This window comes from Oryctolagus cuniculus, chromosome 1, assembly GCF_051225735.1.
Source record: "Oryctolagus cuniculus isolate XC-2025 breed Fujian yellow rabbit chromosome 1, ASM5122573v1, whole genome shotgun sequence".
NCBI classification, from domain to species: domain Eukaryota; kingdom Metazoa; phylum Chordata; class Mammalia; order Lagomorpha; family Leporidae; genus Oryctolagus; species Oryctolagus cuniculus.
Window position 1 is genome coordinate 181,618,319 of NC_142867.1, and position 16,792 is coordinate 181,635,110.

The 16,792-nt window shown below is 37.6% G+C and overlaps 1 protein-coding gene across 5 annotated transcripts in view; it reads left to right on the forward strand.

Moving 5' to 3' along the window:
* Positions 1-16,792, forward strand: part of ADAMTSL1 (ADAMTS like 1) — a 1,088,032-nt gene that overhangs the window by 663,102 nt on the left and 408,138 nt on the right. For all 5 annotated transcript variants that reach the window (XM_008254434.5, XM_008254437.5, XM_089317536.1 and 2 more), the window contains one exon: positions 6,068-6,195. In XM_008254434.5, coding sequence (XP_008252656.4) covers positions 6,068-6,195 — 128 coding nt within the window. The remainder of the gene's footprint in view (positions 1-6,067; positions 6,196-16,792) is intronic.

The following is a 16,792-nucleotide window of genomic DNA, read 5'->3' on the forward strand; positions in this document are numbered from 1 at the left end:
TGCTCTGAAAAATGCTAAAATTTGAAAGGGAAAGAAGGTCAAAACTTGAAGCTACACAGCAAAAAAGATGGTTTAGGTATGGGAATAAAACCCGGTGCCATTGAGTGTTAGCTATGTGAGTTTATAAGTGTATATGTATGTGGCATGAGGGGGCATATAAAATTATTAGCATCAATATACCAAAAACTACACTAGATGATTCACCTATACTCTCTGTTTAATCTTCACAACCTCCCTAAGTAAAGTATTAATGTTGTTATTGTATAGATGAAGAAACTGACCCAGAGAGACCTGGCACCATGGTTAAGTCAGATTTACTGGCCCATGACTAGTCGAGCAGATTGGACTCTCTAGAATGTGCTCCTAGTCTTGTACATTCTGCAAGTTTTTTAACCTCTCTAAGCCTCAGCTTTCTTATTTGTAAAATAGTGGGAACATTTCCTACCTGACCTGGCTCACTGTGAGGATTAAAGACAGTGTATTTTTGGAAATCTTGGCATCCTTCTTGGTACACAGGTAGCTCTAGGTTTTTCCCCTGAACATTAACCCTCCAAGCTTAGGTGCTTTAGATGCCCCAACAGGAAAGGGTATGCTAGAATGAGTGCACTGGACAGGAAAAGAAAGGAAGAACAGGTACCCCCAAAGTCTCTTTGGTCTGTGTAACGTTTGCACCCTGTTGCAGAATTGACTTTTCTCTTCAGTAGCAAGGGACAGGCTTCTTGCAGTGGCCTCTGAAAGACCATGCACTGTGTCACTGGCAGTTCATCATATCCCCCAACAGTGCAGCTGTGATAAGAACCAGATGATCTGAATTTCCTAAGCAAAGCCAGCAGCAAATATCATCTGGGAAAGCACATGCCTCAGTATCCACACACCGTGCTCTTTAAGAAAGTACATCAAAAAGCTAATGGACTTTTACAAGAGCCCAGTTACTGCTTAATGTCTGTAAGCTCTCAGGAGCAGGGAATCACAACCCCTACCACGTACAGTTGGCGGCAAAACCAGGATTCCAAGTTGTTAAAGAAGCCAAGGATTAGATAAGATTTATAGAGACCTGATGTGTGTAGGAGAGCTAAAAATGGAATCTGCAGATTCATTTCCAAAGCTTGGTACATTGACAGGATGTTTCTGTGCCTAGATTTCTCCACTTTGCATAGGCACACCACAGGAAAAATGGTTCTCTCATCAGGGGCGGGGTTGCCCCACTATGTAATTTAAAGGTGTGTGACATCCATCTTGTACGGTCACATGCACAGCTCCAGATGGCTTAAACTAAATGCTGTCTGGAAGGAGAGGAAAACCAGAGCCTTAGGTACCTTCTTGCTGGTCATTGTAAGCTCCACTCTTTGCCTCGTCCCTTAACCCCTTTTCTACTTCTGAGGATCAGTTGATGTCTGAAAAACACTTTGCGTATAATATAACTTCAGCTTTTATATGACTTCAACTTTACCAAAACCTATCAACCATTTCCTCAGCACCTACTTTCGTTTTCATTTAGTTCTGTAGAGCTTGACCTCTTGTTACAACATTTGGAAAAAATATTGTCCAAGTACTCCGTATATGAGTGTATCAGAGCAAACACAGCTCTAGAGTCCTTTGTTGCTAATTTCTGCTTCATCCTACAACATCTTTCGTAAGTCTCTGATACCCCTTCCAGGTTCCACTGAAAGAGATTTCTGGATAAAGAAGTACATAGGAGGTCATTCGAAGGTTAAGTGTCTATTGGGCGGTGAGATGCAGGGAAAATATTGCTTCATGTTATTATTCAAAGCATTTAACTACTTGTAGCTGTCAGGCTTGGAGCTGTCCACCTGAGACTTGGTTGCTGCAATTGGCTCTGGAATCAACCGCAGAACTATCGGATGAAAACCATGTTTAGATAAGCCAGTAATGGCAAGAAAATGACACCATTCTGAGGTTGAGGGAGGTAGGGAAGCTCTCCTAGTATTCATAGGAGGTACATAATGATCTGTGACCACAATCTATATTGCATGCAATTGGCATTTCCTGAGGTCTAGAGCCTCTGTACTGGCTGGGAGCAATGGATCAATGGGGTAGGGGAGGTGACTGCTGAGTTTTCCAAGAAAGCAGTTGATTTAGCAGTCTTCATCAATACTACATTGAAAGGTCAATATGTGGCCCCAAAGATCTAGAAATGGATAGAGTTTTTCTAAATTGAATAACTGATGGGACAATTGCAATTTTTACAGAACTGTAGAACCAAGACAGAGGCCTGCCTTTTCTCAGTGCTTACTGGAGTGTCACTAAGCCAGTGTCAGTCATCCATTCTCACCCATCCAAAGACTGCAAAGTAACTAAATGTTATAATAAGAAAGGGATTTACCATGGCTTGTTCTTGGCAGTGTACTATCAGATGCACTTTTGACTTGTTATAGTAAATCTCTTACTGGTGAAACATTGGCTTATAAAAAGATTTAATGATCATTCTTTAGCTCTGTAGCATTGACATTTATTGGTAAAGACCATCGTCTCACCTGACACTGTGGCTGAAATCTCCAGCAGTGGGGTCAGGGATAATCTCTTGATCACTGAGTTTAATGGCATTCAGGACCTTCCTGAGACTTTGAAATTATGGTGTTGTCCTTATGTGATAGGAATCAAATAGAAAAACCTTGGCTAGGCTACATAAAAAATCAATCAGCATTGCTTATAGGTAGCCCACTATCCATTTCTTATTTTTCTTCTGCCTCAGTTTGCCTTGTTAGATGCAGTTGAAAATTTACACTTTAATGCTATAACTAGTACTCAAACAGTATTTTTCACTTTATGTTTCTATGTGGGTGCAAACTGATGAAATCTTTACTTAATATATGCTAAACTGATCTTCTGTATATAAAGAGAATTGAAAATGAATCTTGATGTGAATGGAAGGGAGGAGGGAGAGGGAAAGGGGAGGGTTGCGGGTGGGAGGGAAGTTATGGGGGGGGGCAAGCCATTGTAATCCATAAGCTGTACTTTGGAAATTTATATTCCTTAAATAAAAATTAAAAAATAAAAAAAGAAAATTTACACTTTAAAAAAAAGTGTAAAACCAAAAGGACTGCACATTCAAATGTGAGAAATAAACATGAGTTCTATCAGGGCCAGACACACAAGTTGTTTATACCAAAGACCATTCTGAAAACAGCAATAAGCAAAGACTTATAAAGTTTTCATGAGTTGAACAGCATTGCAAATTGTCATGTCTGGCTATAGATGTGAAAATCTGGCATAGAGAAAAGGAAACTTACTTTCTGTAACATTAAACATGGATTCCGTTGAAATGAATTATGTTTATTCCAGTTGTTAAAAGAAAACTTGGAGTTTGCTCCTCTTGAGAAATAGGCCCATGCCTCACTTCTGTGTAACTGTGAGATCTTTGTCAAAGAAATGTGGACACTTAGTGTGTCTAGAGATGCCGAAACTTGTAATTTGGGAGGTGGTAAGATGTCGCATCAGCTGAGGGCCTTTTGAGTGCTCCTGAGTGCTCCTTTAGACTTCATAAGAGGCATCTTTAGCACAGATTTTAAAAGAATTTGTTTCTCTAGAAAAACAAAATCACAGCCACACTTGATTTCCTAAATATCTCCCCCAGAGAGCAGCTGGGGGAAACCCCCAAGGACTTGCAGTCTACATTCTAGTCGCACAAGGAAATACAGTTCACATGGAAATGCTGCATGTAAATTTTTTCACAGGGTAGTAATTGGATTGCATCAATGTTTGTAATCATTCATCTTGCTCATTTCAATTTCACAAACCCTAGCATCTGTGATATTGCTTTCATCTCAGTCATATTGAAGTTGAAAAAAAATGTGGGAAATTGCAATATCCGAATGTGTCTGTCACACAAATAGTAACTGCATCAGGTAAAAGCTGCACCTCTCTGAACAGTCCCATCTTCCAGACACATAGAGCAAACAAAGGAGAGTCCAGAGATGCGTGATGAACTTTTTAAAATCTCGAAAATGAATTTAATGGACATATGGAAAAGAGACTTTGGTATGTATGCCCAATGATTAAGGTTATTTACTTTCTCACTATTTAATTAAGCCCTGAAAACACAGTACCCATATTGCAGTGATTAGAGATTGGTTTTATTAATCCTAAAATCCAGACTTTGGAGCTCAGGAAATACTGGGCAGCTGCAGCACTTTCCCTGTATTGTCTGGCAATCAGGAACTTCGAGACAATGATACATTAACAGTGCAGTGCCTCTGCTAGGTTCACTCAGGTGCTATAAACCTTCAGAGCCCATTTATCTTTATAAAGTATATTGACAAGTAATGGTATTAATTATTAATAAGTAAGAACATGAATGACAACACACATTCAGATAGTGTTTGTTATTTGGGTTCTATATGCTGTCTTTATGTATGTATTTATTTTTGTTGGGGTTAAAAGTATGTCACACAGAATTTATCATTTTAACCAGTTTGGTATAGTGGCATTAGTACAATCACCACCTCCATTCGTCTCCAGAAGTTTTTCACTTCCACGAACTGAAATTTTACACTCACTAAATGATAACTCCCATTCCTCCTAGCCCTAGCCCCTGGTAATCACCATTCTATTTCTGTGTCTATGAATTTGACTACTTTAAGGACCTCATATAAGTGGAATCCTGTAGAATTTGTCCTTTTGCGTCTGGCTTATTTCACGTAGAATAATGTCCTCAAGGTTTGTTCGTGTCATAGCATGTGTCAGAATCTCCTTCCTTTTAAGGTTGAATGAGACTCTATTGTATGTATACACCACTTTTTGTTTATTCATTCAGATATGTGTGCTGTCTCCACATTAATGTGATTTTTATATACTCTTAATCCTCACAATGATTCAGGGTTACAGGTATCTTTATTACTTCATTTTATGATAAGAAAACTGAAGCATAAGTAGGTAATTTATACACCAAACTTTATACAGAGAGGAAGCTCTGGATGCAGTCTTCTAATCTCAAAGCAAGGAGATCCAGAATTCCTGCAGGCAACCACTGTGCTGTCCCAGCTCCCCTTTTGTATGGTCTAGAAACCTAAATACAGCAGGTACCAGTTAGAAAACCATTTATATGATGATCATAAATTGTTCAAATTTTAAAAGTTCCAAGGAGTACTCAGTTTAACAGCGGAGTCCCATGGCAACCAATTTATAAAGTAACCCATTCCTGTAAAAAATAGAAAATTAGTGCTTTACTTTGGCCCTTGTACTGTGCCAAGTCCATTTAGCTAATTCCCCTATAGTGTGTATCTATGTGTGTGTGTGTGTACTGATGTGGTTATGTTATCCCCTTTCTATAGAAAGAGAATTTGAGGCATAGGGTGCGGGGGCTAGAAGTCATTTGGTTCAAGGACAAATAGGAAGAGCCAGAATCGGAATCCAATCCCAGATAATTTCTAACTCTGGAACCTCTCCTGTTAACTACAGAGCAAACTAAATCTTTCTCACCTCCATGAAGAATGTGAAGTGCAACTTTGAGGCCAGTGCACAAAAGTTATCCTCACAGCAGATGCAGATTTTCCTAGGAAACCTACAAATACTCAGCAAACCTGGCCAGGAAGAAGCACTCCCCACATCACTAAAGTTGTTTCATATAGCTATTAACAAATCTGAAAACTAGGAATGAAAAAAAAATCATTTAAAAATGCAGTTGTTCACTTTTTGGGGAGCAGTGCTGGTCTGCTGGGGTTAAGCTTCTCATGGCAGAATCCTCTGGACAGCAGCTTCTGTCTTGTCTTTAAGAGATGAAAAGTTGATGCATGAACTCTGGGTGACATGGTTGCTTTAATGCAATCCATCTTCCTTTAACCCAGATTGCTACTTTTGGCTTTGTTTTCTATTTTCTCCATTAGTGCAACCTCTTACCTCTTCCGCTATTCCCCAGGTCCTTAAACTCAACTTTCCTTCTCTCAAAACAGGCACACCTTTTTCAATTAGAAAGAACCTGAGAATGGGGTGCACCTTTTCCTTCTGAGCAGAGTCAGCATGTACACACCCTCATGCTGCCTACATTTTAGGGTGCCTATTTCAGGGTTTAATAGGGGCGTGATGTTGACCATCCTCTTGTTTTTCTCAGAGCTCTAGGGCAGCACGCTCTGAGGAGGACCGGGACAGCCTGTGGGATGCCTGGGGCCCGTGGAGTGAGTGCTCACGCACCTGTGGTGGAGGGGCCTCCTACTCGCTGAGACGTTGCCTCAGCAGCAAGTAAGTCCCATACCCATTGTGGGGGCGCGGGGAGGGCTTTGGGAGAAACCCAGGCATCATGACTGAGGCAAAATTTTTTGATTGTGTTGTGGTTATAAAGAATAGCTTGTTGCTCATAAATCCAGATGAAGTTAAGAGATGGAAGGAAAGTACAAAGAATTAAATTTTTTAATTGTTTTCTTATTTCTATCTTCAACTAGAGATCTATATACTCTTGTGTTATAAGCCATGTAGAATTTATAATTATTTGCCCTTATTTGATAAGAAATATTGTGAATTTTATCCATGTTCATGTTACTACTAGCAAGATGAGTGGTTATAGAATTATTAGCTCCATGATGTATTTTTGCATCATCTTAATGATTATGGTGATAATAAAAGCAACAATATTGACATTAATAGCATATTGAATTTATGTTGGTTTTCCTTTGCTACCAAGTACTTGGCAAATGAATGATAGATTGGTTTAGCTCTGTAGATGTTCAAGTAACCACAACTTCCCTAAGGTCATTCAATTCAGTGAATGATGGATTTTGTTTCTTTTATGTATTTACTTGCGGCTCAGTGAGGCAGAGATAGATCCCACCTACTGATCTACTACCCAACTGCCAACAAAAGCAGGGTCTAAGGCAAGGAGCTGGGAACTCAATCCAGGTCTCCCATTGGGTGGCCAGAGCCTGATTCCTGAGCCATCACGTGCTGCCACCCAGGGGTCTGCATTACTGGGAAGCTGGAGGCAGGAGCCAGGGCCGAGTACCAAACCCAGGTACTCTGATGTGGGATGTGAATGTCTTAACTGCTAGGCTAAACACCTCTTCAGTGAAGAATTTTTAATATAAGGAGCTTTGAAAGAACAGAAAGTTCAGTGAAAATTGTGGCATGAATAGTGAGAGGAATGCAGAAGGCAGAGTAGGGGTGGCCAATGGCTTCTACACTAAAAGGAAAGGGCTGAAGCCTTAGAGTGGAAAGATTTTACATACAGTCATAATAATTCAAAACTACTTTTAGAGCTGTGTGGTCTGTGACTAGATTTGTCTCAAAATAGTAAAATATAAAGGGTGATGGTAATATTTTTTAATGAAAGATTTTATTTGACAGTGAAAAGTGTTATATGCAGTAAGTAGGAGGTTTGATCAAAATCACTGTATATTATAAAATATGAAACAGAAGAAAAATATGCATCTGCTGATTCTTCTAGACTTTTTATAAACGAACAGTAGAATGTGGTGAGATGTAGGTTCAGGAAAATGTCAACCTATTTTAATAAGAATGAGGACTTCTTGAAACAGAGGCCTGAGTCTTATTCCTTTCTATTTCCCCAATCCCTACACAGGATCTGAGAGATCTCATGAACTCAGTAAGTGATTTTTCACTGGTTCTGTTGATAGCTAGAGACCTTTTGTTCCATAAAACTAGTCTGAAATAGGTCCCTCTGGAAATGATGTGCCCTGACAAGCGTGGCCAAGCAGCATATGCTGCAAGAAACCAGATGAGTTTGGCCATTCTGGCTTTTGGGTTTGCACTGAAGATGGGTCTGTTGGATTGCATCTACCAGCAAGCTGACTTCTTTTCTTTCATGGCCAGCTTCTTAGCAGCCGGACCATTAAGCTGATAAGAAAGAGAGAATTGATCTTTTCTCCATATGATTCTCATGCTCGTTTAATCTTGAATATATATGACTTCCTAAATCTGTAATACATGATGCTACATGGTGATAGTATAACTTTTATACATCAGTAAAACAAAAATGTACACATTTGTAATATTCCTGTTATCTACTTTTCTCAAATTAGTATCCTTAAATATTCTGTAGGAATGAGCCACAAAATTTGTCCCACAAAACTAGTAGGAAATATGTGGAAAATTTCCTATGGTCTCAGTAATGTGAATGTTAAATTATAGCAGAATCTTTTATTGAATGAGAGGTAAATTAAAATCACAAATTTTTGTCATTCAGAAAATAATCAAATACTTATGTTATGCAAAGTTTAGACATACAGATTTGTCCACCTAGAAAATGAAGGCTCAGTTAGGAATCTATTAAAATATTATAGAAGAAATACATCTCTTTTTGAAAAAAAAAAGTTATGGTGTAATGGGTTAAGCTGATGCCTACCATGCTGGCATTCAATATGGGTGCCAGTTTGAGTCTTAGCTGCTCTACTTCTGATACAGCTCCCTGATAATGCACCTGGGAAAGCAGTGGAGGATGGCCCAAATTCTTGGGCCATTGCAACCTCATGGGAGACCCAGATAAAGCTCCTGATCCCTGGCTTCAGCCTGTGCCAGCCTGGTCTGTTGTAGCCATTTGGGGAGTGAACCAGTATTAGAAAATAGAATGTAAATTCTAAGATTATAAACATGTAGAAGATATATCCCTCTTTGTCTTTCAAATATTAAAAAAATTATTCAAGAAAGTCATACTAAGCTAGATAGCAAGAGGGGTGAATCCCTCATTCTTTAGGAATTTGAATATAAAAATACCTGCAAATAGACAGATTTTCCAAATCTAGTAATGAGTTAAAGAAATATTAATGGATGTCTTTATTTTTGAAAGCTGGTACTTAATGTGAATCAATACATCATAAACGTGAACGTGCTCTATACTGTAGAGATACTAGTCATTCTTTAGCAAGTCAAAACTTGCTACCCTCATTAAATTCTGGGGTAATACAGATAAAAATGAATTAAGTATTTTTTTTTAATCATGAAAGTGCTACTTGTATTTCCCTAGTATGTATGTTGACACTTTCTTTAGTGGGGTTTGTGTAATGAGGTAATATCAGGTTGATGTGCAGTGATTATTACCCTCTTGAGACAAACAACATATAGGATGAGTCAGCCATTCACTCTGTGAGGATAGTGGGCTTTCTGGGAAGAGCATCCCATGAAGTGATCTCATTAGCTTATGACCTTTGTACTCAAATGAGTTAAATCTTCAAGCTACATATTTAATAAGGGAGCAAAACTAAGACTGTTTTTGTCTCTGGAGGTGGGCTGATTCTAGAAAGCCTGCACCTCCAAGACAATTAAAGATTAGTGACTAAATGTCATTGTGATAAAGCCACATATGTTATGTAGTTGAATGATCAGAGTTGTTGCCATGACGACTTTTAGAATAGAGCTTAGCTTTTAAGTAAACACTCATTTTTCAGAAAGCATTTAATGTACCTCAAAATACTCTAACACTGAACAATTTGGATCATTAGTATGCTGTATTTTTTCAAAATAAGGAATGTATATACACATACAAACACATAATACACAGGTGTTTATATATATCATTCTTTATAAGGTCTGAAAGCTGTTATCACAGAGAACTCACTACCACCCCACAACAAGAGTGGTCAGGTCTGCTTATCCAGGAAGAGTCCCATGCTAAATGCCATTGGTTCGCAACAAAATTTAGTATTTTGTGGATTGTTTATTTTGTTTTGTTGTATCTTGAGATTGAAGATTGAATAGCCCTTATCTGAAGTGTCTGGGGACAGGAATGTTTAAGATTTCAGAATTTTTCAGATTTTGTAATTTTGACCTAATAATTAAGCAATACTAATCAAAAATCTAAAATACAAAATGTCCTGAAACCTGATAAAAAGTTCTGGATTTGGTGCTTTTTTTAATATTTATTTATTTATTTATTTATTGACAGAGTTAGACAGTGAGAGAGACAGAGAGAAAGGTCTTCCTTCTGTTGGTTTACCCCTCAAATGGCTGCTACGTCCGGCACACTGTGCCGATCCAAAGCCGGGAGCCAGATGCTTCCTCCTGGTCTCCCATGCGGGTGCAGAGCCCAAGCACTTAGGCCATCCTCCACTGCCTTCCTGGGGCACAGCAGAGAGCTAGACTGAAAGAGGAGCAAATGGGACAGAATCCGGAGCCCCGACCGGCACTAGAACCCAGGGTGCTGGCGCTGCAGACGGAGGATTAGTCAAGTGAGCCATGGCACCGGCTGATTTGGTGCTTTTCATATTTTGGATTTTCAGATTAGGAATGCTCTACCTAGACTGTACTTGGAGTCAGAGATTCCCAAGTATTTCTGTCTTTTCTTGGCTATCTCTTTCTGCCACTCCATGTAACTACACAATTTTTGTGAAAAAGACTTTAACCCCCTGTAGTTTTTCCTCTTTAATTAAATGGAATCAAAAATATGGAGCAAGTTCCTTTTGGTATCTAAAGAGAATCAAATACTCAATTTGAATGATCTCTATTCTCCCTATATAGTTTGAATGCATTTCATCCCTCAAAGGAATTGTAATAATCTTCACCATCTTTAAAGTTGTCAGGCACCTGAGAAGTTATTTGCTTTCTTGTAGTCAAGATCTTTCACTATTAGCAATCCCTTGGTTGTAGGTTGTGTTTTTGGAGAAAATGTTCTATGCCAAGAGCCCTTTGTATGCTTATAACATTGCTCACAGACCATACAAAATTATCAACATAAAAATTATCCTGCTACGGATGTATTGACTTTTGTCTCCTACCTGCTGTTATCTTGGCAGGGCCACACCAAGTGATTTCAAGGGCTTACATGGTGGTTGGGCCAGACGTTCCCCACCCCTGGAGCTTTTAGTAGTCAGAGTTAATCGAGAGAACTAGCATCAACTTTTTAGTTATACAAAATAATTCTCATTAAAATAGATAACTGTAAACAGTAAGAAATGTTAAATGTATATACTTAGGAAAACAAATTGTAACATTAATGAAATACATGACAATATGTTTTCATGCATACTTCACTAATAAAATCATTGCTTAAATGTGGCCGCAAATATAGAGCTAGACTGGATTTAAAATCTACTGGACTCTTATAACTTAGAAACAAGCTTTTTCTGAGGTTTGTGTTCCAGTTAAGACATAAACCCAGTTTGATAGTAAAAGCTTTGCACTATATCCCCCCCCCCCCCCCGCAACAACCAGGGCCGTATATCCTAGTCCTTGCTAGACTATTCTTTTACTATCTTCAGACTCTTAGCTTTAATAAAACCTCTGTTTGGTGTATCAGTCATATCAATGGCAAAATAAGACTGTGAAAACCACTACACCTCCATGAAATATCAAATAAGGGATTCTGGTTGGTGAGATGTTTGAGATGACCTTGGATGGGCTTGATCTCCTGCCTAGTTGTCAAGTGGGGCAACACAGGTCTGCTCCGTGTGTCCCTCACCCTCTGGCAGGCTAGCCTAGGCAAGTTTCCATGGTGACAGCAGAGATGCAAGAAAGAGCAATTCCCAGTGCCCATTCCAAACCTCTGTGTCATGTTTACCAAAATCCCATTGGCCAAACTAAGCTAACTGCCACGCCCAGAGTCAGAGAGGGTGAGCAAAAATGTTACATGGAAAAGTACAAGGGGGTGAAAAATTGGGACAATTTTTCCAGTCTACCATAAATCAATTATTTTCAATGGCTATCTTATTCATTTCAATAGACTAATGAGCTTAATGGGTTATCACTCATGTCTCCACTCCAGATTTAAGCATCTGAATTCAATCCAGGCACTTTATACTCTTGGGAAGGAACAGAGGTTATGAATGTGTTTATCCGTACAGGCCCAGCAGGTGACTAAAATGTGTGTAGTAGCCTAACTGTAAACATTCTAATTCAGTCCAAATAAATCCCATCCACCTGCCAGCCCAATTATCCAGCCCTGGAAATATGATCTTAGGTCACTTTCAGGTTTGACTTTTTTTAGTCTATCAGCTAATATTTATTCTACTCACAATATGATAGAATTTTAAATGCAGCAGCATTGCTCAGATTTTAGGGAATAGATGAAAACTACTCAACTTCTGGAATTAATTATGTTCTCTGATGGATTGGGAGTTCATGAGGAGGCTTTGCTAAACATGTGAGTAGAAAACATCCTCTCTGAGTGAGAGTTTGATGGTTATGGGAAAAAAAAATCAGTGGAGGCGAAGCAGAGTGATAATATAGACAAGCATTAAATATAAAAGCTTTTATTCTTTTAGCTGTGCTTGGTGCTGGGGAAAAAAAAAAAAAAAACTCCTTAACCCAGGGAGATAATGAGCAAAATCTGTTTGACTTCTCCCTCACCCATTTTCTGAAGTTTGTAGAAAGTAGGCAGCGCTTTATTTTTCCAATTTAAGACATGGAAGCATTGATAATTGCCTTTACCCAAGACCCTGGTTTGAGCAAAGCATTTTCTACTAACTTTACTAATTTATGTAAGAGTATGCTCAGTTTCATTGAGTAATTGACAATGCAGCTGCTGCTACCCTTGCATCATCAACAGGAACATATTATCTGTTTTTATATTAAATATATTAGTTAGAAAAGAGACTATACCTTTTAAGTGAATTGAACAATATATCAATTACCTTGAGAAACTGCTGCTTCTCTATCCAATTCTTTACCCCTACCTTTAAATACTCTAAAATAATATTTATGACAAACTCATTTGTCTAGCTTTTTTAAAAAAATTTTTTGACACAAAATATCTGTCTCTGACAGCTCTTAGTTTGTCTTCAGCCATAGGAGTTTCAGATGCTGAGACACCTAATATTATGTGTAGCATACCTCTGTGTTAGATTGATGTCAAAACCAGAGTCAAAGGGAAAAAAACTGCAGCTCATTTGAGATGGCAATAATTCAGCTAGCTTTTAAGCACAATGCTAGCCTTTGCACAGGTGGCTAAAAATGATTTAACTGTCCTTCAAGACCTTTTAAGTTTTCTCAAATGCCAAATTAATATAGTTAATAGTATGGATTAATAGATTAGTACGATAGAGTAATCCATTAAGATTATGAATATTTTCTTGACTCCCAAATGATTAAATGATGGACTTGGCCTCTTCATATATCTGTGTATGTGTGTGTATATATCCAAAAAGCAAAAAATTGGTCACCTTATGAAGAATGCTAATATTTTAATTTAACAAATTTTATAACAAATCTTTTAGTTGAATAAAACAACAATGTGAGCAAGAGATTAAAAAATGGTCAAACTGCTGACGTTCCTTTAAAAAGTAAGATTATTATTATAAAGGATTTGGCTGCCAGAATGGTGTCAACATAAACACAGTAAAACTAAAATAAATAGTCTAAGAAGTCTTATTCCACAAGAATGGGGAAGATCATTCCAAACTTCTAATATTTGCGCTAAGAGAAAGTAAGCTAACTTGTCTGATTTTTTATTGTAAATAAAAAATTTTTCTTCCATGAAAATATGATACATGAATAAAGGCTTTAATTAGCAACTAATTTCTACACCATCCAATAATAAATACCAAGAGAAAATTGTCAACAGTAATGCTTGGCCTCTTTAGCATTTTTGTTGTTGTTGTTATTGTAAGAGCATCTCATCTCTATCATAACATAATTAGGGTTCACAGGGCTTCCTGTGTAAGATTTAAGAACTTTGAACTCAAGTGAACCCCAAAGCACAATTTATCTGTTATGTTTCATCTAGTGTTATATGTTAGCAGCCTTGTTTTGCTTGGCAGTTTATAGGTTTTGTTGGAAAGAAAGATATACAAGCTCAAGGTGTGTCTGATTACCCATGTCATTTACATGAGGTAGTCCTTTTGTGGTGTTAGAGGAGAATACACATTTTGGGACATATGTTTAAGAGTTTGTGGTTGCCTTCTTTTTACTTTTTGAGTCAAAGCCTACTCTAAATGTATTACCAGGACTTCTAATATTCCAGTCCATGTATCTTAGGAGCATTTGTTGTTCCAAGATCAATGTCTTTTCAGGGCAAGAATACACTAAATCCAATGAGTGAATATTTAGGAACAATTCATGCATTATCCCATAAACCAGTTTGTTGGAATAGAAGATGTTTAGAAATGTGTTGGAGGTTTATCACTTTTACTGGCCTGGTTGGGAACCTGTTAGACTTAGCTGTCTTTTTCTGTTTATTTTAAAATTCCTTATTTGATTTGTTCAGTAGCCTTTCTGAGATTTTTATTTATCCTCAGTTTTACCTTATTCATTCAGTAAATACTTAGTATATACCTACTATTTTTTAGGCAAGCTGTCAGGTAAGAGAAAGGATAGAAATTCCAAAGGGCGAGGATCTAACCTCAGGAATTTACCAAATTACCTAATTTCTTACTGGATAGAGTTAAAACTTCATTTTTTAAAAAATATTTGTTTACTTATTTGAAATATAGAGGGAGAGACAGAGAGAGACAGAAATCTTCTGTATACTGGTTCACTCCCCAAATGGCTGTAACAGCCAGGGCTGGACCAGACAGAAGCCAAGAGTCAAGAGCTCCTCTCAGCTCTCCTGCATGGGTGCCAAGACTCAAGTATTTTGGCCATCATCTTCTGCCTTCCCAGGTATATTTACATTAGCTGGGGCTTGATGCAGCACTCCAGTATAGGATGCTGCCATTGCAAGCAGCAGCTTAATCTGTTGCACCACAACATCACCCATAAACTCGTTTTTCATGAACCAAGAGAGTTTTGCCAGTTCTATGAGTAATACATCCCTATGGAATTTGTTTCTGTTTTTATATTTCTTGTTATTTTCTTCTGAAAGCATCATTTTATACATTCATAATGTATTACCCTAATGAAGCTACAAGAATTCCCCTTCTTTGGCCTTAGTAGTGCTTGGTAAACAGTAGACACTCAAATATTTGATAATTGTCTTTTAAATAGTATATACAGTATTTTCATTCCAGTTCTTCAAGCTATACTTCAATTAAAGAGGGGAGAACCTATTAAATGTTGAACATCTCTACACAAAGTCCAAGAACCTAGCCCTTATATCATAGAACCAAGGTTGGAGACAGTTGTGTTTTACTGAATGGAGAAAGTGTTTCAAACTTGGACCCAGGTTGGGCTGGGAGATATCTTAGAACCAATCTCCTCTAACCCCTTTGGTATTACCCTCCTTAGTTTTTAAGAATGTAAGAAAATTTAACATAAGATACAACCTATTAAATTTTTAAGTGTAGAATGCAATATTGTTAGCTACACTGTCAAAGGCATACAGTAGATCTCTAAAACATACTCATCTTGCATGACTGAACTATGAATGTATTCATTGAATAGCAATTTCCCATCCCAGCACATGGCAACCACATTGAACAGCCTATTTCTTTGTGTTTCACTATTCTATTTACCTTATATGAGTGGCATTGTGCAATATTTGTCCTCTCTGGCTGGTTCATATCATTTAGCGTAATGCCCTTGACATTCATCCATGTTACTACATACGGCAGAATTCCTTGTTTTAAAAGATGCAATAATGCTCCATTATATATGTTTACCATATCCTTTAAATCCATTCATCCATCAGTGGACATTTAGGTTTTCTCACATCTTGACTATTGTGAATAATGTTGCAATAAACATGGGGCCACAGATAAATTTTCAAGACCCTGACTTTAATTCTTATAGATAAGTACTCAGAAGTGGGAATGCCAAATCATGCAATATTTATATTTTTAATCAAGGCCCTCCATACTGTTTTCCATAGTGGCTGCTCTATTTTATATGCCTACATATAGTATTCAAGGATCTCAATTTTTTCAAGTCTTTGTCAATAATTGTTCTCTTTTGCTTTTTTGAAAGTAGCCATCCTAACAAGTGTGAGGTGATATCTCCAATATCATGAAACTTTTTCCCATAGGAATTTTATAGTTTCATGCGTTACATTTAAGTCTGTCTCATTGGGAGTGACTTTTGTTTGTGGCTGAAGAGTCCAATTTTATTGTTTTGAGTGTGCATGTCCAGTTTTTCTAACATTCTTTGAAGGGATTATTCTTTCCTCATTGTGTGTTCTTGACATCTTTGTCAAAGACAAGTTGATTTGGGGCCATTGTTGTGGCACAGTGAGCTAAACTGCCATCAGCCAGCATCCTACATAAAAGCACCAGGTCGAGTTCTGGCTACTTTGCTTCCAATCCGGTTTCTTGCTAATATGCCTGGGAAGGCAGTAGACAGTGGCCCAAGTACTTAGTCCCTTGCTTTCCTGTGGGAGACTATAATGGCCATTGAGGTTCCTGGCATTGGCCTAGACCAATCCCAGACATGATAGCCATTTGGGGAGTGAACCAGCAAATGGAAAACCTCTCTCTTGCCCCCAACCTCTCTCTCTATCACTGTACCTTTCAAATAAATAATCAAATCTTTTTTTAAAAGATGAGCTATTATATATGCACATGTTTATTTCTGAGTGTTGTATTATGTCCCATTGGTCTATATGAGTGTCCTTATGCCAGGACCATGCAATTTTAATTATTTTTATAGTAGTTTTTGAAATCAGGAAGTCTGATCCCTCCAACTTTGTTCCTTCTCAAGACTGTTTTGACTATTGAGATTCCTTTATGGTTCCATATGGATTTCAGCGTTGTTTTTTCTATTTCCTTTAAAAATGCCATAGGGATTTTGCTAGGTATTGCATTGGCTCTATAGATGATTTTTCACAGTGTGGACATTTTAATACTATTAAGTTGCTCATTCCATAAACATGAAATGTTTTTTCACTTATGTCCATTTTAATCTCTTTCAGAAATGTTTTTAGTTTTCATGTACAAGTCTTTCACTTCCTTAGTTAAATTTATGCATAGTATTCTATTCTTTTCAATTGGTTTATAAATGGATTTATTATTTTTAGTAGTCTTGT